Source organism: Saccostrea echinata, unplaced genomic scaffold (assembly GCF_033153115.1).
Source record: "Saccostrea echinata isolate AGI-Se365-2 ecotype Australia unplaced genomic scaffold, CSIRO_AGI_Sech_v1 ptg000033l, whole genome shotgun sequence".
NCBI lineage: Eukaryota > Metazoa > Mollusca > Bivalvia > Ostreida > Ostreidae > Saccostrea > Saccostrea echinata.
In genome coordinates this window covers 26032758-26057123 of record NW_026889782.1, presented here as the reverse complement: position 1 = coordinate 26057123, position 24366 = coordinate 26032758, and the positions used below count along the sequence as shown (strand labels likewise).

At 33.1% G+C, this 24366-nt stretch overlaps 1 protein-coding gene across 1 annotated transcript; it reads right to left on the bottom strand.

Annotated features, from left to right (window-relative positions):
- Positions 1-105: 105 nt before the first annotated feature.
- LOC133198327 (fibroleukin-like) lies at positions 106-15171 on the bottom strand. The gene is made up of 7 exons (XM_061334431.1): positions 14836-15171; positions 14577-14736; positions 14347-14397; positions 8349-8485; positions 7860-7956; positions 642-809; positions 106-389 (listed from the first exon to the last, which is right to left on the bottom strand). The coding sequence occupies exons 1-7, from the start codon at positions 15169-15171 to the stop codon at positions 106-108; spliced, it is 1233 nt and encodes a 410-aa protein (XP_061190415.1).
- Positions 15172-24366: the final 9195 nt, after the last annotated feature.

The following is a 24366-nucleotide window of genomic DNA, read 5'->3' as shown; positions in this document are numbered from 1 at the left end:
ATAATTGGAAAAAAATTAAACTGTTCATTGTAATGACGGAACCCTGGAAGCAGAAAATGGGATCAGGTGCATATAACGAGACACTCTCTTTAATATATGATGTACTTAATGACGCTTGATGAGCATCATCGTCCCTCTCACTTGTGTTCCGTACCTAATTACAGGACTCCACACCTGTTCCCAGTCTGGTGAGGACCAGGGACCATTGAGGAAAGCTTGGTGACAGGCGTTAAACCACCAGCCTCCTCCAAGAAGTAGAGCACAGTTATCGCTCGTACCGCTATTATCGTTACCCAATCCACCGTAAAAAACGTCGTTATCCTTGTCTAAGGTACTGAAGTACATCCCAGACAAAATACCATAAAAATCTGTGTCCACCATACTGTCACCTTAAATAAAAATAAAATGAAAGTAAAACAAGGTATATATCATTACAATACACATACTGTCACCTTGAATAAAGATAAAGTGAAAGTAAAACAAGGCAGTGTATACATCATTACAATACACATACTTTCATCTTAAATAGAGATAAAAGGAAAGTAAAACTATGCAACGTATACATCATTACAATACACATACACGTATTTAGCCCTTTATATTTTAACATTTAACCCATTTAGCTTTTAATAGTCATATACCTAAGGTTCCTTTGATGCTTCCCATCAGGAAAAGTTTGTATTTTTCTGCTTCATCGGAAACAGAGAATCCATCGTACAACTGATACATTTTGGTACCATTTACCAGTGTGATGGAAACATAGAGGTATGAGTTCTTTCCCTTTGTTAACTGATGGATTATGTCATTTCCTGTATGAAAGATATCCTTAAAATCAATTGATAGGTTACTGCAATAAAATAGCATTCTCGAGCTATGACATCTATAAACATTACTTTCAATCTTTTTTATGTGTAGATATTTCAATAAGGAAAATCGAGTATGGTCATGGTACTCCGAGAGATTGTTTTGCTATATTTCTATCACTCTTTCATTTCTTCCCTTTAAATTTATTCATGAAATTAAAAAAAAAGCAGCATAGGTAAGGCTACAAAAAGGAGGCGAGGCCAAATGTATACGGGAAATATTAACGACGATATCACACAAATCTAACATTTTTTTTAAAATACCACAAAATGAAATGCTTTGCGAATTTAAATTGGACAAGAGATTTAAACTACATTAAAACTTATTACAACATGCTGTTTGTCGTTAGTTAAATCCCACATAGAAAGGTTAAAACAAGTCACTATTCGTGATGCATTGTTGATATGACGTCATTTCGTAACTTGACGCAGTTTGTATGCGTCGAGAGGCGGATCAAGTAGTATTTTCACAACGAAAAATGCATTTTATAATAAAATAAAATATTCTTTTGATTTTATTAATATTTTTTCCGTACATTTCCTAGTTAACTGATACTGTCGTATATGTGTATGCATGTACACTGGAGAGTAATGTAATGGTCTTAATAAATCTTCCTTGTGCAAGGGCATACACCACAAGATGAAACACTTCCTTTAAGTTTGGCTTAATGGTGGCTTATAGGTCCTTAATGATGGTTTAATGGTTGTCTTTAAGTCACCATTAAGCACCTTTAAGCTACATTTAAGTAATAAATACACCACCATTAAGTTACCATTAAGCCATCTCAAAGTCCTTAATGGATGCTTAAAGGTAGCTTAATGGTGGCTGAATGGTGGCTTATAGGTGCTTAATGGTAGCTTCTAGACAATCATTAAGTCACCATTAATCCACCATTAAGCCAGACTTATAGGTGCTTAATGTCCAAACTCCATTAAGCTACCATAAAACACCTTTAAGCCACCATTAAGTCACCATTACGCAGTCGATAAAACTGCTTTTACGGGTTAAATATTATTTTTATAATGATTTCTTCACAAAAATTATAAATATCGAGTTTATACATTTGTTAATTCAGCGAAAATAATGTAAAAGAAAGAAAATTTAAAAAAAAGAAAAATAATGAAAAAAAGCATTCCCAACAGGATTCGATCCCACGACCTTAAGATTGGAGGGCGAACGCTTTAACCACTGAGCTATCAAGGCTGTTGAAATTCAAATGAAATATAAAACCTTTATTTTTAACAAAACTTGTTTGGAATGGTTACAGGTACCTGTATATGTATTTTTTTCTGATGTTTATATTTATTAATCAATAATACGAATAATTATATTTATATATATGTATATATTTTAAAAAAAGAAGAAATTTTGATAAAGTTTTATATTACGTTAATATTTCTTAACCGTGGACCGGAGTTCGGTGTGATGGTGTGAAACAACTTTTTGATTTTAAGTAACCGAATTCCTCGTTCTGTTATTCGCAGATTTATAAGCATGAGAAGATTGAAATTCAACAGATATAACAAAAATTCTTATTAAAAAGGAATATATCATCGAAAGAGAACGATTGGGAAAAAAAAACAGATTATAGTTCTTATAAATATGCTGCGGATATTTACGATTTTTGACAATCTTTGCGTAACAATTAAGTTATAAAATATTTTTGTAACATATCATCTTCAGTTTTAATTCTTTTTATATCATTATGGGTATCAAAATAATTGTCTTTTTGTGTACAATTATAATTTCTAATTTGTTATATGCTTGCGTAAATTTTAAGTTTTGTAAAAAAAAAAAAAAAAAAAAAAAATAGATCATCAAAATCTGTCACTGTACATTCCCGTGTATAGTTTCCTGTTAATTGACCGGGGACTTGTGGGGACACCTAATTAAGGTCTATTGTCTAACTAGTCGATATACTGAACACTGATTATTTTACCCCGCTTCTCAATGTGTATGAATCTGGTCGGATACCCTGTTTAATCTGATCGGCTGTTCTTCTGAAAATTGATTTTGAAATAACAAACATTGAAGACCGACTATATTTTGATTAGTTCTTACTTCTGCATTATTTTAAATAAATTCTTACTTCTGCATTATTTTAAATAAATTCTTACTTCTGCAGTATTTTAAAAGAAAGGAAAAAATAATGGCACTTAACCACGAATTAATTCAAATTATTCATGAATTAATTCAAAGATTGGCAATATAATCTATACCTATATATTTTTTTTATATCTTAAACATTTCTCTACCCAAAGAACAATTAAGAGACTTAGAGATATTCCAGAAGAAAATGACTAATCACATTTCCTATGAATTCGGCAGTGGAACGTGGCTCTCCAAACACGAAAGAAAAATATGTGATTTTTTTTTAAATTAATATATATTATGTATTTATGGATAAAAATAATTTCAAAACAAGTATTCAAACAAACTGATTTTAGGGAGCGAAAATTTTAAGGCATTTGGTGAAGCTGTTCTCAGTTCCCGAGTTTATACGCATTGACAAAAATGTTAGAAATAACGAGAAAAAATTATGAATTGAATAAGTATTTGCGTAAATGATACTGAAACAACTTCAAACTTAACAAGTTAGTTTAAAGAGGATGCGTTAAGGTGGTTTAATTAAGTTTGGACATTAAGTCACCATTAAGCTGCAGCTTAAAGGTGGCTTAATGGTAGCTTAATGAAGTTTGGACATAAAGCACCTAGAAACTGCAGCTTAATGGTGGCTTAAAGGAATTAACTTCCATAAGCCACCATTAAGCTACCATTAAGCGATTGCTTAAAGATGGTCTTTCGTCCTGTGCACACAATGGATCATACTTATATTTTTACACACAGACCCTAGAAATATTATGCTATTCGAAAAGTCCTGCAATCCTGCTGAAATCTTGAAATTGAATGAATTATTTGTATATTTAATTTAGTTGACCGACTAAAAGTTCAGCATGCAGCCAAACAAATGTGATTTTAACAATGACATAGTATATTCTATATAGGATTGCAGCACTTTTCAAAAACTAAGATTGGTATTGAAAATATTTATGAGCTAAATTTAGAATGTTAACTTGGTTTTGCCCTTGTACTTCAGAAATTGACGAGTGACCTCAGATCTGCAGATGCTAATATCACGTGACTGCCACATGTGAAAGTCTAAATGAAAACTCTTATCGTCTTAAATGAAGTTTGGTGATAACAAACAGTAATCAAACCCAATAGTCCACTGAAACAATACAAATCGGTAGAAAAGCAAACACGGACCTCTAAAAAAAACATCAGAGTAGGGATCAGGTGCCATGGTGGAGTAAGTATCCCCTGTCGACCCGTCACTCCCGCCGTGTGCTCATTGTCATGATCGGACAAAAGGAAACAAATCCGTAGACAATTCAGTGTTTCAATGATGGCCTAACAATTAGTATGAAAACCGCCAGTAAGCATTCAACTTAATGATATATTGTATTTGCGGACAAGGTCATAGTATCGACCACAGAACTTGCGAAGCAATGATTTTAAACGAGACTGTTGATATTCTTGTTTCATCAATTTTTTTTTATCAGTAGCTTGCCTCATTTTAGAAATCGTTTGTACGAGGAGCATGCTCTTGCGTATCGAATCAACTGGGAGACATAAAACCCATATGCAGGTGAGATAGGTATAATTCTACATAAGTGAAGTTGACGATAGAAAAGTTGAAGTCATCATGTTTATTAAAGATTTGTTGTTAGGTTATCATTAAAGTCTTTTTTCTAGTGAAATATCCAAATATGAAACAGTTGCGTCAGACTCTGTGGTATCTTTTATTTCAATTTCACTGGGATATAACTTGTCGTACATGAAAATGGAAGTAACTATTGATAATTAATTCTGTAAACCAAAACTGTATTGGGTTCATTCCAAAAAAAAAAAAAAAAATGACGACCAAACTGAATTTTTTTTGAAAAATTCAACTACTTATAACATTTTTTTCACTTATATCATCATATTGCACATGCATTCTAGTTACAAATCCTGAAGTGGCAATAGAATAGACAATTGGATTAAAAATTTTCAGAATTTTTATTAGTAAAATTTCTTTTGAAAAAAGAAAATATCATTACACCTTAAAAGACTATCTAAAATACATAAGCACAAGAAATTATAGTTTTCTATGCTTCAAAATGGTAAAAGGGGTATAAATGATTAAATGTAGACCTTGATCGAGTATCTTCTCTTGTATTTGTGACAAAAAAATGGCTTTTTGATTGTTATTTTACATTATTTTTTCAATTCTAGTTTGAAAAGTTTTGATATGAAAAAAATATGAAGCAATAAAATTCCCCAAATTCACTTTTTTGTCCGTTCATGTCAATTCTTTATATCTAAGCCAAAAAAGAATTTTTATACACGAGTTCTCTTACAAAAAATACGAGATTTTGAAGTGACCCTATGTTACATTATTGTGTTGCACTCCAGACATCTGATGTGTATTTTATTTCACATTGTTTTAAAAATTATAATACACAATAACCCATTCTTACTTTGTAAATTAATTTGTCGTTTTGATATTTTTCATCGTATACAACAGGTTTTTCATATTTTGAAGACCTTAAAATATGATTATTTGCAAAGTGTAATATACATAGATTGTATTTAAAAATATATGTGATATTATGAAAACTATTCCCTGAATTGACTGTACAATTTCTCTACGTTGTTGATAGACATAGTGTTGTGAACATCAAATAGTATCAAGCATTTTTTTTCAACTTATTTTTAGTAAAGATAGTTAAAAAGCATTGGTAATTATAAAACAGTTTTGTTGCACGTAAAATTTAAAATTAAAATCATAGAACACAAAAATTCATAATGTGTTGGCAACATCAAGTGGTAATGAAATTGTGCAATACTTATAGTCCAATACTTCATAATTAAAACAGATGAAAGTATTTGAAATTCGCATTTTATCTGGAATTATTCCCTTCTTATACCAAAAACTAGCTTAAATGTATATTTAGAAGATAAAATATATTTTATAGCATATTTTCCTTTAGAGGACAAACACACTAACCCACCAGAGTAGCCCGCGTGGCGCAGTGGTTAGAGCGTCTGCTCTAGGGTCGCGGAGTAAGGAGTTGATCCTTACGTCGCGGGTTCGAATCCCACTGTGAGACGTGGAGACCGGTCCTTCGGATGAGACCGTATAAACCGAGGTCCCATGTCGCAGTAGGTGCTGGCACGATAAAGACCCCTCACTGCTCAATGGCCGTAAGTGCCGAGTATAGGACAAAATTTGCAGCTCTCCACCGGCAAGTGGTGGCGTCTCCACATGAGTGAAAAATTCTCGAGAGGGACGTTAAACAAACAAACAAACAAACAAACACTTACCCACTAGAAAAATTCTACTCATCATTTTTTCTTTATTTTTATTCTTATTGGATGATTTATAATTCTAACATATATTTTTCATTCCTGACCAAAAGCATTGGGGCCTTTAAAGTAGAATAGTGAAGTGAAAATTACATAAGAACTTGTTCTGTTGTTTCAATGAAGTTGAAGAGGAATTACTTGAATTTAATGACAATATTTTAGTGTGTTTATTTTCAACATTCATTAAAAAATCACGAAAAAGATAAAAACACCTCTGAATTGAAAAAAATTAAAAAGGAAGGATTTTAATAACAAAACTGCCAATAATTTAGTATTAAATTATACAATAAGATAATTATATATTAATGAATACTTCTAAGCATGAATAGAAGTGTTTTCGTCACACAACTTGAATCTTTAAAACATTGTGTTGCACTCTTGACCATAGAAATATAGATCTGAAGCACAGACAGATCCTGTAATTGATAAATCTATTTGGTAAAAATGTTCTTTGTGTCTTTATTTTCCAAAATAAAAATCAGAAAATCATATAATGATAATAGTTTTTTCATGCTTGGGAGCAAAACATCAAATGTTGCACTCCAGACATTACTGGGTATGCACATATACTTGACTCTCATTAATGCTGCTTGTGATTTATCCACATTTATAAGTTTTAAAATGTATATCAGTTATTGTTTTACACTTCGAAAATTCTTTTTTGTCTTAATTGTCCTGACATGGTATAACATTTTTTTAAACATCAACCATGACCACAACTTCATTAAACAAAAGTTACTACAGTCCACATTTAAAGCTCAATAATTTGAATATTATCAGGAAAGTCTTTATTTTCAACATGAAGCATTATTATTTATTTTACAGTTCTCCAACAAATATTGAAATTTCAAAATGTCACAAAAAGATGTTGCACTCCTGACAATTTTAGCATCATTTTTGGGCTTAAATTTTTTGTTAATTGAGATATCAACAGGATATTTGGCAGGTATTTAGACACTATCTCAACACATGCTGAGACATAGAAATCTATTTTCGTTACCTGTATTTTTAGTGTGGATTGATAAATATGCGTTAGGTCATTTTTTTTTTGAATTCACCCATTGATGATTAATACTGTATTCGCGTGCGAGAAATATCCAAGAGTTTCGCGACCTACTTTAACGCGAACCATTCATTTTGCTTTATTTTGCTTTGTATTTGTAGAGAATGTTTCCTAAGTCGCGAAACTTCCTCGTCGCGGATTGACTTTAAACGGACTAATCGCGAATAAACGATGACGCGAAGAACAGTTGGTTTACAGTAATACCTATGTACACATATGACAGTCGAATATGCGGTGTATGTAAATGTCGAGTAATGTCGAGTAAATGTAAATGTCGAAAGCCACAGCAACTGGATATCCTGATTAAAAATATATTTTTCCCACACACAAAAAAATCACCGATTTATTCATTGGGCACCTTAACTGTACTGCGAGATAACAACTCCAACATACGGATAATATTTTAATTCCATTAGATATCGAGAAACATGTAATACAGTTTAAAAATCAGAATCTTGGATCGCTTCAGAACTTATGTTACTACAAACATCATTTGAATTTTAATCAAATTTGTTCTTACCGATCCAGACATCCTGTTCCGGTGAACCAAAACCATTCTTATATTCTGCCCAATTCCTGTTAAAGCTGACAGATCCGTCAATTCGTTTTTGAATGGCCTTAAAGAAAAATTAAAAAAAAATAAATAAAATCTTCAATATGACGATTACTTGTAGAGTGCCAATAAAATAATTAGTTTGAGGAGATACTCACAAAACTTTATCCAATACTTTCTGTAGAAATTCCTATGACTACGTACATGTACTTTTCTACAGTAATATCATCATTTCTGAGTAATAATTTCAAGAGTATAAAAACTTTCACTATGTTTGATTATGAGTAATCTCCAAAAAGTTTCCTCACCCTTTTTTAATTCTTGATTAAATTCCTAATATTTCATTTTATCAGAAGTTAATCACAGCAAGTAAAGAGAGAAGATAATTAATTTAATACTCATAACAACGTTCTCCATGAACGTGTCATACATCAGCTTTATATTTAAATATCATACCGTCCATCCTCCGTCCATTGTGTCCATATCACAATCAACTCTGACAGGATGGGAGCTGGTACCAAAGGGATAAATGTCATACACCCCTGTCTTAGTGTAACTATTATCACGAAGGTCTTTACAGTCTGTAGGAAGAGCTGAAAAGAAAGGAAATAGAAGATAACGCACAGTAATCAAGCTCGAAAGTCCATTGAAACAATACAAATTGGGAGCAGAGCAAAGAAGGAATATAAAGTTTGTTTGTTGAAATTTATAGAGGGTCTTATTTGACAATCTTTTAATATAATTTGTGTGACTTTATATCTGTTTCATAGATGAGTCGAATTTCCGTATATATTTACAATACCCCATAACAGGTTTACCTTTTTGCTATGAAACAACCGTTGTTGAAGTTAACTAGAAGTTCTGTGACCACTGAGCTCACAGAATGATACCCAATACCCACCCACCCCTCCCATATGATTATAATGGCAAGTCCATGTTTTGCTTTGGGATACCCGAAATAAGTGTCCCATCAAAAAGTAAAATAGATGCAGAATAGAATTATATAATAAAGATTCTGTGAAAGTATCATTAAATTTTATTCAGCGGTATAGGACATCAACTTATCTTTCAGTAGCTTGCCTCCGTTTACAAAATTGGTTCTACTCAGAACATTCTCTTGAATATGGAATAAGCTGGGAGACATTAACACCATATGCAGATTGTAGCGGAATAAAGAAAGTGGACGATAGAAAATCTGATCATCTCGTTTGCCATACAAATGAGATGGCTCTTATCATCCATTTTTAAGTCACAATAGTTGTTATTTGCCGAAATATTTGCTGTTTTGTCGATTTCGATTTTGTTCATAAAGAATAGCCAAGTGATTGTTACTATATAAAAGCATTGAAGCAATACATGCCGCCCTTTAATACTCAGCCAAGGCTTTGCATTGACGCGTATTCGAATGTCATATGTGTACATCCGGATTTTTTTCATATTTTAACACCAAATAAATATCTCAATTTTAAATTAGTATGCATGTAAATGTTATTTGAAGAAAGCTTTAAGATGGCTATAAGACTGTTTAAAGGTTGTTTAAGGGTTCCTTAAATGTGGTCTACAGACGGCTTATTGACGTTTTGACATTAGGGATCAAAGGGCGTCAGGATAAACAACGTCGTCTTCAAGCAATTGCTTGAAAATTCGTAAAGCCCTATCAAAGATAAGTTTAACGGCGTTGACTCTGCTTAGTTATTTTCTTTGGCAGAAAACTCTTTAAATAATAAATATCAATGAAACTCTTCGACAGTTTTCAAGACCTGTCATAATCAATATTGTCTTTCCAATTATTTCTGTGAAAAGAAAAAGAATAAGAAGTCTCACTAGCGATACATACAATTATATGAAAAGTATTTCCAACCGGCCTCATCAGACATGTCAGACGAAAAAATTGTCTTGTGGGTACGGCATCTCATTAATTTTCCATTGTATCCAAAGAAACCACAATTCTTTTGACACATCATAGAACACTCGCACAACAAACGAACTTTGTATTCTCCTAAAAGTTCATTATCCGACCTTCTGTTATTAAATTCAAGCTTTGCTGTATATATTCTCGAAATAACCTTAGCTTGAGACACTGTAAAATAGGCAATAATTGAGCAGACAACCCCAAAACTGCTCATATTGTAAGTAAAGCTAACGTTCCTATAAGAATCTGTTAGTTGATCTTTTAGCTGCGAATTATAGACATCAGGTCCTTGTATATTACGGAGAGGTGATTTGATAGTTTGTTATGCATTCTGTATTTTACAATTGCTTATATATCGATTTGATGGACGATAAAAAAAGGTTGGTAGGACCTCTTTATGACCTCATTATGAATGATGATATATTCACAGAATGATTTGAAAATATATACTCTGGGGGGCGTTCTGAGTCAATCCTTGTTTTCATTGGATAAAAATGGATTTTTGCACTTGTTTTTTTTTTTACAGATGGAATATTTTAAGAATAGATTTTTGGTGTGGTGCCCATCTAAAATATAGATTTGGTTTTAGCTTTAGATAAGGTTGTAGGTCCACAAAGTGTTACGGTAAGAATTGTTATATACAATTATATATAACATATTTAATGCAAACAGAGAAGATTGCTAGTATGATTTTTGATTTTAAAAATGAGTAATTAATAAACTATGTTTTATTATCCGTTTTTTGTTGTAAATTCAATTCATAAATAATGAATTATTACTTAGAGTCTTACAGACCTAGATGATATTTTACCGGAGATAGATTTAAAGGCAATTTCCCTCCCCTTTTTTTCCTTTTATCACATCATAGGTATGTATTTCAAAAACTTACATGAAAAACAACTAAGATTTTAAAGTGCAGGTGGTATGTATCGAACGAGAAAAGCAAAATAAATGAATAGATTGTTTAATGCGTATATCGGGTTAGAGACTTGAGCACTTGCTTTAGCATTGAAATAAGAAAATATTAATACACTTCATTGACACAATAAGCTACAGACTAACAAAGCCTTTCGAACTGTTTGGTGTTCAGAATAGTGGATCTTCAGTATGGCGTATTTATGACATGTAAGACACAGGACCCGTCATGTATATGTGCATATACTTTGATACCCTACAAATAATTAGATACTTTGATATAACATACTTTGTTCCTAAAGTTACATGATATTCAACCCAAACAAGCCTTGTTATTCGGTGGTTTAGTTAATTAAACAAGAGACCCAAGATGGGAATAAACAAAGCAATAGGTCTAGAGCATTATTAGTTAACACATTTCATCCCCTCTCACATTGGCCTCTCTTAGTGTTTGAAGATTTCTTAATGTACAAAGATACGGTATTTTTGTCCCATTTTCATTTATCTACTATTTAAAATCCTACCTGACCATTAAAAACTATGAATGTACTTTTTATCAAATATTATAAAAACTTTTATAAAAACCTTTTAAGTTACATTATTTACAGTGATTAACTATCGTGAGTGAATAGCAAAGGAGAATAACTTCTTTCAGTAGAAATTAATAAATGGACCAAAGGTTACAGAATTTCAAAACACCCTTGCTTATTTCAACTTTATATACTCTGTTTGCCTCCTAGATGCCCAGGAGCAGAAGAGTAGATTTTTCAGAGAAATAATACATTTTCACTATAGATTCAATATAGCCCCAACCTAATACAAGAGCCCCTTATCCACGTGCCATGATATTCACAATTTTGGAAGAGGCAATCTTGTTCATCATAAACATTCACTCCATATGTCTGGTTTATAACAATGGGCAGAGAAAATTTTCAGTTTGAGGAATAAAGCACTTTAACCATATAATCAATAGAGCCCCCCCCCCCTTCCCGCAGAACCCCTCACCCTGGGGCCACAAATTTCACAATTTTAGAAGAGGCACCTTTGTTCATCATAACCATGCACCTAGTTTATCTCCTTTACATACAGGAGGAGAAAAGAAGATTTTTTGAACAATTGATGAATTTTTACAATATGATCAATAGAGCCCCGCCCTAACACAAGAACACCTGATCCAGGGGCTAAGATGTTCACAAATTTGAAAGAAGCACCCTTGCTCATTTTAACTATATACTTGGTTTATCTTCTACATACCTAGGAGCAGAAAAGAAGATTTTCGAAGAAATAATGTACTTTCACTATATAATCAAAAGACCCCCCTTCATCCGGAACCCCTCACCCTGAGGCTCAAATTTTATAGGCAGTTTCGGAAGAGGCACCCTTGATCAACATGGACATGTTTATCTCCCTTATACACAGGGGGAAGGGGGGGGGTGAAGAAGATTTTAAAAGAATTAATGTATTTTCGCTATATGTTAAATAGAGCCTAACCCTAACTCCAGAACAACTGACCCTGGGGCCATGAATTTCAAAATTTTGGTAATAGGCTCAATGTTCATTACAATCATGCCAACAGTTTGACTGCTTGATGTACAGGAGTAAAGAAGAAGATTTTTAAAGATTAAACTCATTTTGATGGATTTGGCCCCACCTCTCAGGCCCCAGGGGGGCAGGGACCATGAAATTCACAATTTTAATTTCCCTTTACTCATAGATGTTCTATGTTAAAATTGGTTGAAATTGGTTCAGTGGTTGCAGAGAAGTAGCTGAAAATGTTCAAATGTTAACGCACGACGCATGACGACGGACGAAAACAGATACCAATAGGTCACCTGAGTGACTCAGATGACCTAAAAATGATTAGATCTAAACTCTCTATAACGTGCATTTCAGATTTAGCAACAGGGGATGAGCCCTACTGAGTCTGAGAGTATAAATCTTCAAAGATTAAGAAATCTGTGCGAATTCACTTGGATTTTTCAGAAATTACCTTATTCGTCCGAACGAATTTCTAATTTGTCTAGGCATAAAAAATCGTTCTTACAAAGAACTTATTAAAAGAACCAAAATTTTACTTATGCGGAGGAAAATCTTATCCGTGTTTATGAACATACTCGCCCGAACAAATATGTAACTTGTCTGAGGAAATGCCTAATTTCTAATTTGTCCGACCGAAAGCCAAAACAGAACCAAAGCATCTCGTAAAAGTTGATAATTCCTAATTTCGAAAGCTACATTATCGGTGCTTCTATCTTGGTGCTTAGGGCGCGATCTTGGTGTATGGCAGTTAGATCCTCTTTGGTGAGGACACATACATGTTCAGCTGACAGTTCAATACAGAAGATTGATTATGTCACTCTGTTTTTCCGGATGTCAACGTGATCAGACATGAACAGCTGACATGGACAAACAGGTCATGTAATGTTGCCCCGAAGGAAGGGCAAATATCCAATGAACCTCGCGGCGGATCAGGAAGGAGTTTGTTTATGAACTTGTATAAGCGGATCTCATAGCAATTCTTATGTTTGCCAGAAAGAAGGTGGATCATTATCACTGAAGATGATAAATATGGGGATAACGAACAGTATTCAAGTTTAAAAGTCTATTAAACAACACGAATTATAGAGCAGAGCAAACGCGGACCTCCTAATTATCAGAGGTGGGATCAGGTGCCAAGGAGGAGTGAAATCCCCTACCGACCGGTCACACCCGCTTTGTGCTCCTTCTCAAGATTGGGAAATAACGGAAAAATCCGTCGACAATTCAATGTGTAAAATAATGGCTTAAATAAAAATTGTATGAAAAACGTCGGTCAGAATATGACTTAATGATAAATTCTATTTGCTGATAAGGTCATTGTATCGTCCATAGAACTTAAGAAATTACCACTTTATACGAGACTTCTAATATTCTTGTTTCATCAACTTATTTGTCAATATCTTTCTTCATTTTAGATATTGTTCATACGTAGAGCATGCTCTTGCGTATCAAATCAACTGCGAGATACAAACCATGTATGCAGGTGTTGAAGGTATATTGCTGCATAAGTAAGGGAGGGTGGCGAATGAAAAGTTAAAGTCATCACGTTTATCATAAAGCTTGGTTGTTACATAACTGTTAACGACTTTTTCTAGTAAAATATCCAAATATGAAACAGATGTTTCAGACGCTGAGGTATCTTTATTTTATGCTCGCCGGGATATATTGTATCGCCATTAGAATGGAAATAACTATTGTTGTAATTAACAATACATGTACCTCGTCGATATATCTAAATGTCGAGTTGAAGGCCACAATAAGTTTTTTTTCTTCTTTTCACGTATAAGATCTTGAACAAGCTCTGCTTAATATGAATACAAAAATAGGTCTGCTTATAACTGGGCGCAATTGGTACCCTTGGTAATTCAAGTAGATTGTTGAAAGATCTGGTCTTCAAAAACCACATAGGCATTGTCAATCAGAAACTTAAGCATCTTTTTAATATCAACTTTAGAGTACTTGTGTGTCCATTCAGAATGTTTTTAACAATATAAATTTAAAGACTGCAAAAAATTTTAGGAAAACAATGTTACTCGCTATACGACGTTGTCTCAGGTCGTTTTGTTTTTTACTCGTTGTGGATCTCACACTCTTCCTCCAAGATAATTTGGAAGGGAAGAAGTTGTCGGTTATCCACTTCTACAAAAATTGAACAATATCGTATGTACATAGTAAATAATTAACCTGGAACGAATTGTGGCTCATGACTCTTGCTTACATTTACAAAAAAAAGGAAAATAGACGGACTTAAAAAGGTATTTGAAATGCCAGAGTATTGTTGTTTCTAGATGTTCTGTCTAGTGTTCTAAGTTTCTAGCTTGTGTCAATCTGAACTTTGTTGTTAACCAGTTTGTACATGACACTGAGGCTGGCTATCCTTTGCCTCTCTTCTAATGATGGCCACTCCAGCTGATCGAGCATCTCGGTCACAGACGATGTGTTGTGATATCTGTTGTGTACATACCGAGCTGCTCTGCGCTGAATCATTTCAATTTTAATTTTATTTAATTAAATTTTAATATCTGACTTTTGATAAGGATTCCAGGCCGAACTGGCATACTCTACAGTTGGTCTTACTAATGTTTTGTACGCTTTCTCCTTGATGTTGCCATTACTTATATTGATGTTTCTTTTGAGAAAGCCGATGGTACTGTTTGCTTTAGCGGCGATGTTATTTATATGTTGAGTCCACTTCAAATCTGACGAGATGGTAACGCCTAGATATTTTGCAGAAGGAATATGCTCTAATTGGTGGCCATGTAAGATATAGTTCTTCTTGATGACTCTACGATTCCTGGTGATGCTTAGCACGTTACATTTTTCTGGTCGGAACCTCATGAGCCATTTATTTTCCCAGACTGCTAGTTGGTTAAGGTCTTGCTGCAGCTTCTCTGCATCTGGTGTGATGGTCATGTATACTACGGTATCATCAGCGTAGAGTCATACAGTTGATAGAAGGCTCTCTGGCATGTCATTAATATAAAAAAGAAAGAGACTGGGTCCGAAGATCGAACCTTGGGGTACGCCTAGTCTACTGACACCTCTTCAGATGATTCCCCCTCCACGACCACCCTTTGCCTGCGGTTGGTAAGGAAGATTTTGATGCACTGATTGGTCTTTCCATTTATTCCATAATGGTTGAGTTTGTGAATTAGGAGACTATGGCTCACTTTATCAAATGCTTTGGAGAAGTCCATAATAACGCAGTCTGTCTGTTTTCCCTTGTCTATATTGATAGTGATATCATCAATGAACTCTATAAGTTGGGTATCGCATGAAAGACCACGACGGAACCCATGCTGGAATGGGTATATGATGTTGTTAAAATCGGCATGGTTCATGATGTGGCTAGTGACGATGTGCTCCATGATCTTGCTGGAGATGCATGTTAATGACACTGGCCTATAGTTCACTGCCACATATTTCTTTCCTTTTTTGTATATGGGGCAGATGTTGGCTGATTTCCATACTGCTGGTATCTCTCCAGTTTGATAAGAATGATTAGAAATCATAGTAAGTTCTTCAGAACGAAAAACTTAGCTGTCTAAACAAACCTATCCGGTCAAAACAAATTCTGCGTTGCCCAAAAAAAAAATCAAAATGATTCGTCCGAAGAAATGCATTATTTGTCCAGACGTATATCTTATTGGCCCAAACAAATATCTAATCAGGCCCTTCTAATATCTTACAGGTATTCGTCTGCGCAAATAAAATCATTCTTCCGAACAAATATTTTCTTTGTCCGAATAATGTATATATCGTCCAAACAAATATCAAAATCATTCCAAAAATTAATCAACAATTACGAATTAATTAATAGTTGCCTGAATAAATACATAATTCGACCAAACTAATATTTAATTTGTCCTAACAAAGAACTAGTTATTTTTAGTAAAAAAAAAAAAGAAGCTATTTGTTCGATCAATATTAAATTCATCGGATCGATTTTTTTTTATCTGGCCTTCTAACGCCTTCGTACAAACTGAGCCATGAAAGTGATTTCTTCGAACAGTATTTGCTATATCATTCTTTTTTAATATGATGCAAGATAGATAAAAGACTTTCAAATGGGCTTGTGAATATTTGATATGCGCTTTCCATAAATGTGCCAAAAATTGACTTTTCTAAAGAAACCACTTTTCTTTTAATTTTTTTTAATCTTAAAATGCCAATTACCATGAAATTAAATTGAAAGTGATCTGTTCAATCTTTTAATTGTATCACAAGCTGATAACTCAACATATTAATAGAAGAAGAGAAATATCACCTAAGTGTAAAAAAGCTGAATTGTGTGTGTGATAAATTATCTACGGATCAGGCTTAATAGTATATGTGATAAATTATCTACGGATCAGGCTTGTGTGAAATGTGTAACGTGTGTAATTGTGTGTGTTATAATTATCTACGGATCAGTCTATAGTGTGAAATGTTTCGATTCTCGAAATAAAACATTTAAGCAAATGCCAAAAAGTTGTTCCTTTTGAAGAAATGATTATCTAATTTTATATTAACTAAAGTCAATTATTCAAACAAAGGTTCAGTTTATCTATTAGATGAATGTTATATGCATGTGCTAAATGTGTATATTTTAATAGATTCTGCTAACACAGGACGAAAGACCATCTTTAAGGTCAAGATCTAGTAAATGAAAAGTGCCTACAGATTTCTCAAATTTAACAAATGAATTCCTTTAATGATGCTTTATAATTTACGCTTGGTTAAATAAGGTGTTTCGGGGCAAAATTTGTAGATAAATAAGATGAAAAATCGTATTTTAAACTGTCATTTTCAATGAAAAAATAAGAAAACCTGTCATGAATACCGGAGTTTTCTTCCATATAAGACAAAGGAAATGTATTCAGATTGCCTAAAGTCTCTCAGAAAATGGTAATTTGTATGTTCTTGGCCTCTTCTTTAAAATAATATTAAATTTAATATAGGTATCGGGATTACTTTTCACATGATTACAAACTGAATTCCATGAAAATACTTTATTTTCTACATAATCCTCTTAGAGCCGTAAAGTACGGGAAAAAGAAAGTTGAAATTGATTATGACGTCATAATGGACCTAGCACCAAAAAGTTAGTCTAAAGTCATTTACTAGATCTTGACCTTAAGCAATCGCTTAATGGTGGCTTAATGAGGGCTTATAGAAGTTAATTCTTTTAAGCAACCATTAAGCTGCAGCTTCTAGGTGCTTAATGCCTACACTTCATTAAGCTACCATTATGGCACCTTTAAGCTGCATCTTAATGGTGACTTAATGTTTACTACAATATCAGCAGCACCGTTAGCACAGTGGTTAAAACGTTCGCCCTCCAATCTAAAGGTCGTGGGAGCGAATCCTGTTGGGAACGGCTTTTTTTAAATTTATGTATTTTTATTTATTTTTCTTTCTTTTATATTATATTCGCCGAATTAACAATTGTGTAAACTTGACATTTATAATTTTTTGAAGAAATCATTATAAAAATAATATCTAACCCATTAAAGCAGTTTTATCGACTGCGTAATGGTGATTTAATGGTGGCTTAAAGGTAGTTTAATGGTAGCTTAATGGAGTTAAGACATTAAGCACCTATAAGTCTGTCTTAATGGTGGCTTATTGGTGACTTAAAGATTGTCTAGAAGCTACCATTAAGCACAAATAAGTCACCATTAAGCTAACATTAGGCTACCTTTAAGCATCCATTAAGGACTTTGAAAGGCTTAATGGTAACTTAATGGTGGAGTATTCATTACTTAAAGGTAGCTTAAAGGTGCTTAATGGTGACGTAAAGACAAACATTAAGCCATCATTAAGAACCTATAAGCCACCATTAAGCCAAACTTAAAGGACGTGTTTCATCTTGTGTAAGCAATAAATGCTGTGCACGCTTTTCAGCGGAGGAACATGTCAAATGCACCGATATTTATTTTCTAAGTACTCATGAACTATCAAAAAGTACGTAGCCATTGTGTGAAAGAAATTCGAATATCATAGCTTTAAAAGTTGCCTTTTCGTTTAGAATAAAAAAAAATCTCGCGAGAATCCTTCACAATAGTTTAGTCTATAAATGCTTGCACGATTTGGTGTAATGGTTGAATTAAACTGCACCATTTGTTGGCTTATCATAAATTGTGCAGGGACATTACCAAAGTAATGAATAGAACGTGGCTATCTGTTTACGATAATTGAGGTCCCCTTTTCATTTCAAACTAAATAATTTAAATGCTCGTGACATTAATCTTTTGTATAATCGTCATTGTTTAAAACTGGTCAATAAATGCATCAAGTTTTCTACTAATCAATCAATACTGTTTTTATAATAAAGGGGACAATCACCACATACGTTGAATAAATCATTACATTCCTACATTTTTTTTAAAATAAAGCCAGTTCATGATGCCTACAGTTATACATGAGTGGAGTAACGTGATAACAACACAAACTAAATATAATAGGAGAAAGAACCAAGACGTTAATATTTCATTGACTTTTGTCATTTATTAATCAGTTTCTCATATTTTTTTTAAACTGCACAGAAAATTAAAACACGCTTTGGAATAGAAATATAATGATGTTATGAATTATTTCATTTGAGTAAAAAAAAACCTGATTCACTGCTCATTTTTTCACAAACATTATATGATTGTCAGTATAAATTCAATTCATCTGTAAACACACTATTTTAAGGCTAAGTCTATTTCATCTAAGGATACGTTATTTCAAGTTCAAATCTAATTTATCTATAGATATACTATTACTTGATATAGTTCATCTATAGATACACTATATCTTAATCTAATTCCTCTATAGATACACCATATCACCTCTAACTCTATCTCTCCCTTTAATACACCATTCCACCTCTAATTCTATTTCTCCCTTTAATACACCATTCCGTATTTTCACCCTCTGATTCAGTATACATGAATCAAAGGAACTTTCCCCTTCATATAAAGAAATACACGTAAAGTAGATACTCGTTGCAAAGAAACATAAGCACCTGAAGAAGAAAAAAAGGGTTAGAGTTATGTGTTAAACGGTTCAGCGGTCGAGGGGCATTATGAAAACCATCTATCCTTCTTCAGTAATTCAGAAATGATAAAGAAATTAGATAGATAACATGATCAATACTGTCCCAGGTACCAATATAATCTTTGTTTGTAAGACTCATTTTTACAATAATTATTACAATATTACTGCTTAATTATGACATATAAAGGATTTAAATGGCATGAAACATGAACATAACTTTATCTAAAAGTTGCTGAACATATACTGTAACTTGAGAGAATTCAATTTTCTTTCGTTTTTAAGCTTAAATTATAGTGTTTACTCAATCGTACGTTGAAATTGAATTAGAGCAGAGTTTTAAGAATGATTACATTCAATTTTGGCTGAATAAAATATAACGACACAGTATCAATTTATAGGTATAAACATTGTGACATGTTTAATTGGAAACTTTTGTAACCGGTATAAGCGATGTCCCAACTTATTCGATACTTACGAGCATGCTCCGAGTACGATCAATTTAAAAGAAAAGAGGCAAGCTACTTACAGATAAGTTTAAAACAACCTCGTTTAAAGTCAACATTTTGTATATTCTATGGTCGTTATAAAGACTTTGGAAGATTTAGAAAATATAACCTGTCCTTGGGTCATATGTTGGCTGAGGTTTTTCATAGTAATTGTTTTTTTTTTTTTGTTTCTATACTGAATTTGACTACGGAATGTTCCGTCTCTCTGATATACACATGGGCTCACGGCGGGTGTGAACGGTCAACAGGGAATGCTTACTCATCCTTGGCACCTGATCCCACCTCTGGAATTTCCAGGGGTCCGAGTTTTATGCCCTGCTCACAAATGTGACTTCATTATGGATTTTTATTGGATCGATCACTGTTCGTTATCTTCACCTTGTCACAGAAAAGTTATTTGATTTAAGATCCAAAACACGGTTAAAACTGTGTTTTCTGATTTTCTGATTTTTAAAATGTATCGCCGTTACTTCCGGTCGTGACAGGAAGTGGTGCAAAAAAGTGAATGGTTAATGGTTAGCACGTTGGATTTTCTCGCTGATGACCAGGGTTAAATCTTCAGAGTGACTGAATTTCTTTTATCACCTTTTCAGCTTGAATTTATGTTTTTATTTTCAAAATCGGACGGAAGACCTCTCATTGCTCGCAATGAGTTTCTAGTTTTTATTTATTTTTTTTTTGGTGCCCCCCCCCCATAAAAAAGCTTCCTTTGAGCCTGAAAATGCGAGAAAACACACAAGAGTATTAAATATACAAAATTTTCTTTATGGCCCGGTAACATATTGTTAATGGTACGTTTCCTCGACTGGTGGCATCAGACCTACGTTTACGTTCAATACGTACTTAAAACTTTCTTCTTTATACTCATTCAAACTTTCTTTGTACTACTTTGTCCTACTTTTTTAATTTCAACTTTATTTCTGCTTATATTTGTACCATTAAAATTAAGGTAGGAATAATGAAGCAACTTAAATCTATTTCTTAGATAGAATACAGTCTCTGTAAGACTCTGTGGTGTCTTTTATTTGAAGATCACTGGGGTAATTAAAATCGATATAAGAATGGAAATAACTATTGATAATTGATTGTATGTTGTTTTTATGTCCCATTTCAGAATTTTTCACTCATATAGAGACGTCATCAGATACCGGTGAAGGGCTTCAAATTTTGACCTTTACTCGGCACTCAGGGCCATTTAGCAGTGAAAGATGTTTATCGTGCCAACGCCTGCCGTAACACGGGGCCTAGGCTTTTAGTTATTAAGGTCTCACTCGAAGGACCCGCAACTTTCACTTCAAAGTGCCGAGAACTTGGCGAAGAAACAGTTACTACCTATTGACAGCCGAGATTCAAACTCACAACCTTTCGATTACGGGGCGAGCGCTCTACCGACTGAGTTTTCGTGAGGGTTATTGTTAATTGATATAATTAATATATCTTAACATCGAGTTGAAAGCAAGTTCTTCCCCTCATGTAGAAGCTTTTGAATGAATTCTGCTTCATATGAGTACACGAATAGGTTTGAGTATAACGGGCCGCAATTAATATCCATTTGAATAACTATTGTTAATTGATAGAAAAGTCAAACACCTGTGTTTGAAAAAAAGGAAGGCGCTGTGTTATGTTTCATGTTTACTTTTTACCGAGTGTGTTCAATTTGTAAAATTTGCACATATCACTGAGCACGGACTGGCAATGCTATTGACCCGGTTTTGCTTTTCTACTCCGAATTTGCTGATTTTTGTTTAAATAGTTTTCATTTTCATTTAGCAATTTTTTTTACATTAAGGGTAAAGTATATCTCAATAAATTGCAATTGGATAAGATGCAATGAAAAGGGTATATATAACGACAAATAATCGATCTAAAAACAAACAACGTTACAATCTTTGATCAGTGCTTAGATTCGGACCCGCAGAAATACCAGAGGTGGGATCAGGTGCTTAGGAAGGGAAAGGCACATCCGGCGTTAGTTTATTAAGGAGACGAGACATTTAAATTCAATTTGTTTTAAAATCAAACGCATTTTGAAATTTGTAGTTTTAATAATATCGAGATCAAATAAGTTTCTAACAACACTTTTATTACATTTCAGTTGCTTTTGCAACATGTATGTCATGATATTTAGAAAATTTAACTTCAAGTCTGAGTCTATGCCACTTTGAAACAAACTAAATTTATCTTTTGAGGAACCCCTTAGCCTTTGATTGTACATGTCCGGGAAAGTTACAACCAAGATAAGACCGGTTTGGCTTGTTTTGTAGTAGCCGATGCAGGTGTTCTAAAGTACATCAAATATTTACAGGAATTATATTGTAAGTTGTAAAATATGTCAATAAAGTTAGAATCTACACATATTAATATGATTGTTCAAATATTTTCCCTTGGTCCAATTTCCTAGGGCTTTCGTCCCGTATATTGACACATGTATGTCAATGGTGCTGGGTTTTCTATTGCTGCTACAGTACCCTGTCCAATGTGAAAGTGCGTCGGTTTGATGCTGAAATAACAGCATATGGTAGAGAGAGTTAAAACGGTAGTCCTGACGGACACCTCGAGAGCAGCGTACTCTATATGTTTGAATTAACTTTGGAAAAGAATTGAACATTTATCATTGAAATTCGTTGTTTAATTCCAAGACAAAAACCCTACCATAAAGGCATTGTGAGAGCTTAAAAAAGTGATTTTTTTTCCAAAATTTATCTCTGATCTTATATGTGAAAAATACACCAAAGGGAAAAATGAAATTCTGAACAGAAATCTGAATTTTATAAACAGTTCAACATTTCATTTATTTTATTTTAATTTTTTTTTGTTTCTTGTTCTTTGTTTTGTTTGTTTTGTTTTTGCATAAATTTACTTTTATTTAATTTTGTATATATTTAGTTCTCATTGTTTCCTTGATTAATTTATCCTGCCTCTGAAAAAATGTTCTTAAATGTAATTGAAAAAAAAATTACTGAAATCAACATATCATATATACTTTTCGGCATTTTTCTGTTTTCTCTAAAGAGGATCTTCATAAATATTATCAGTTTAGATTCAAGCAATATTGAAGGATTCTAACGTTTGCGTCGATTATCGAAAATCTAAATATATGTATAATCTTTGGCAGGATTAACCCATTATTTTGACAGAGAAGAAAACATGGAAGTATTTTGCCTCACTAAAAATGGACTTTTTAAAGAAAACCACACTTAAACTTTAGTATCTTGAACACGGATATCTCCAATACCATGGATATGTCGAAGTGATTTTCTAAAAATTTCTAACCCTAGTATATTTCTTATTTTAGAACGATGATGCAGTAGTTAATTATTTGGCCCTATCCGAATTCCATATAGAACAACAAATAATTGTCCCAGTTGAGACTGGAAGATTGTGTGGAATTAATTAATCTGTCATATCTGTAATAAGGAACAAAAAAGCAGATAAGGATCACTTTAGAAAGTCAATCATTCAGAAAGGTGGATTTTGTATCTGTCATATCTGTAATAGGGAACAAAAAGCAGATAAGGATCACTTTAGAAAGTCAATCATTCAGAATGCCGGAAAAAGTATCAAATCCAACAAAATTGAAATAAACCCAGTTTTCCGAAAGTTCTCGCAGTTAGTGTCAACAGATGTATTGATGTATATTGTAGTACTATATCTTAAGGATAGGAACAAGTCCCATCGAGATAACGAGGTTTAACTGCATATATATTTCAGGTTATCCCCTCTAAATATCTTGTTAATCAAATGATGCATACACTAACTATTTCTATGGAGGATTTCTTCACCTTAAATGTCTAAATGATTTTTATTTTTTTCGCGCATGTATTTCTTATAATAGAACAAATATACAGTAAATTAGGCTCCGCGGTATTCAATTCTTAATATATATATGGTACAATTTGTAGAAACCCCTCATTTTTAACATTTTAAAAAGTCTTATGCTTTAAAGTTCTTATGAAAGTTCAATGCTACAAAAACTTGAAATCAATATTTCAAAAAAAAAAATTATAGAATAAACAAAATATACATAATTTTTAATTTAATGAACAAAAGCGCTACAAAAAATTACTCCAATAGTATTTCTATGAAAAGAGCTTGATAGATTATCCCCAAAATCTAAAAATAAAAATAAATTTGAAGGCTAATAATGAAAAAAACCCACCAAAGGCATTGGATTATTTAAAAAAAGAGTAACAAGAATGTTGAACATCACAAAGAAGTCTGGCAGAAAAGATTTACATTTGATAAATTCTTTGGTCATTATAGGGTCCTAGTAAGAGAAAACAACCTATCATTTGGTAGTCTTTCATATCAATGGTACGCTTTTTTTAGTATAAAATTTGACTATCCTCTAGTCTAACCTATCAATAAAGGAGGCTTTGACTGGACAACAGGGCATGTTTACTCCTGCTAAGCACCTGATTCTAAATAATAAGTATCCAGGGGTCAATGTTCTATGCCCTGTATACAGGTTTGCATTGTTTAAGCATTTTTTAGATCGACCACCGTTTGTTATCTTCACCTCTTTTAAAATTGACATTTGCAAATTTTAACTAATTCTCATGAAAAGATGTTGCTGACA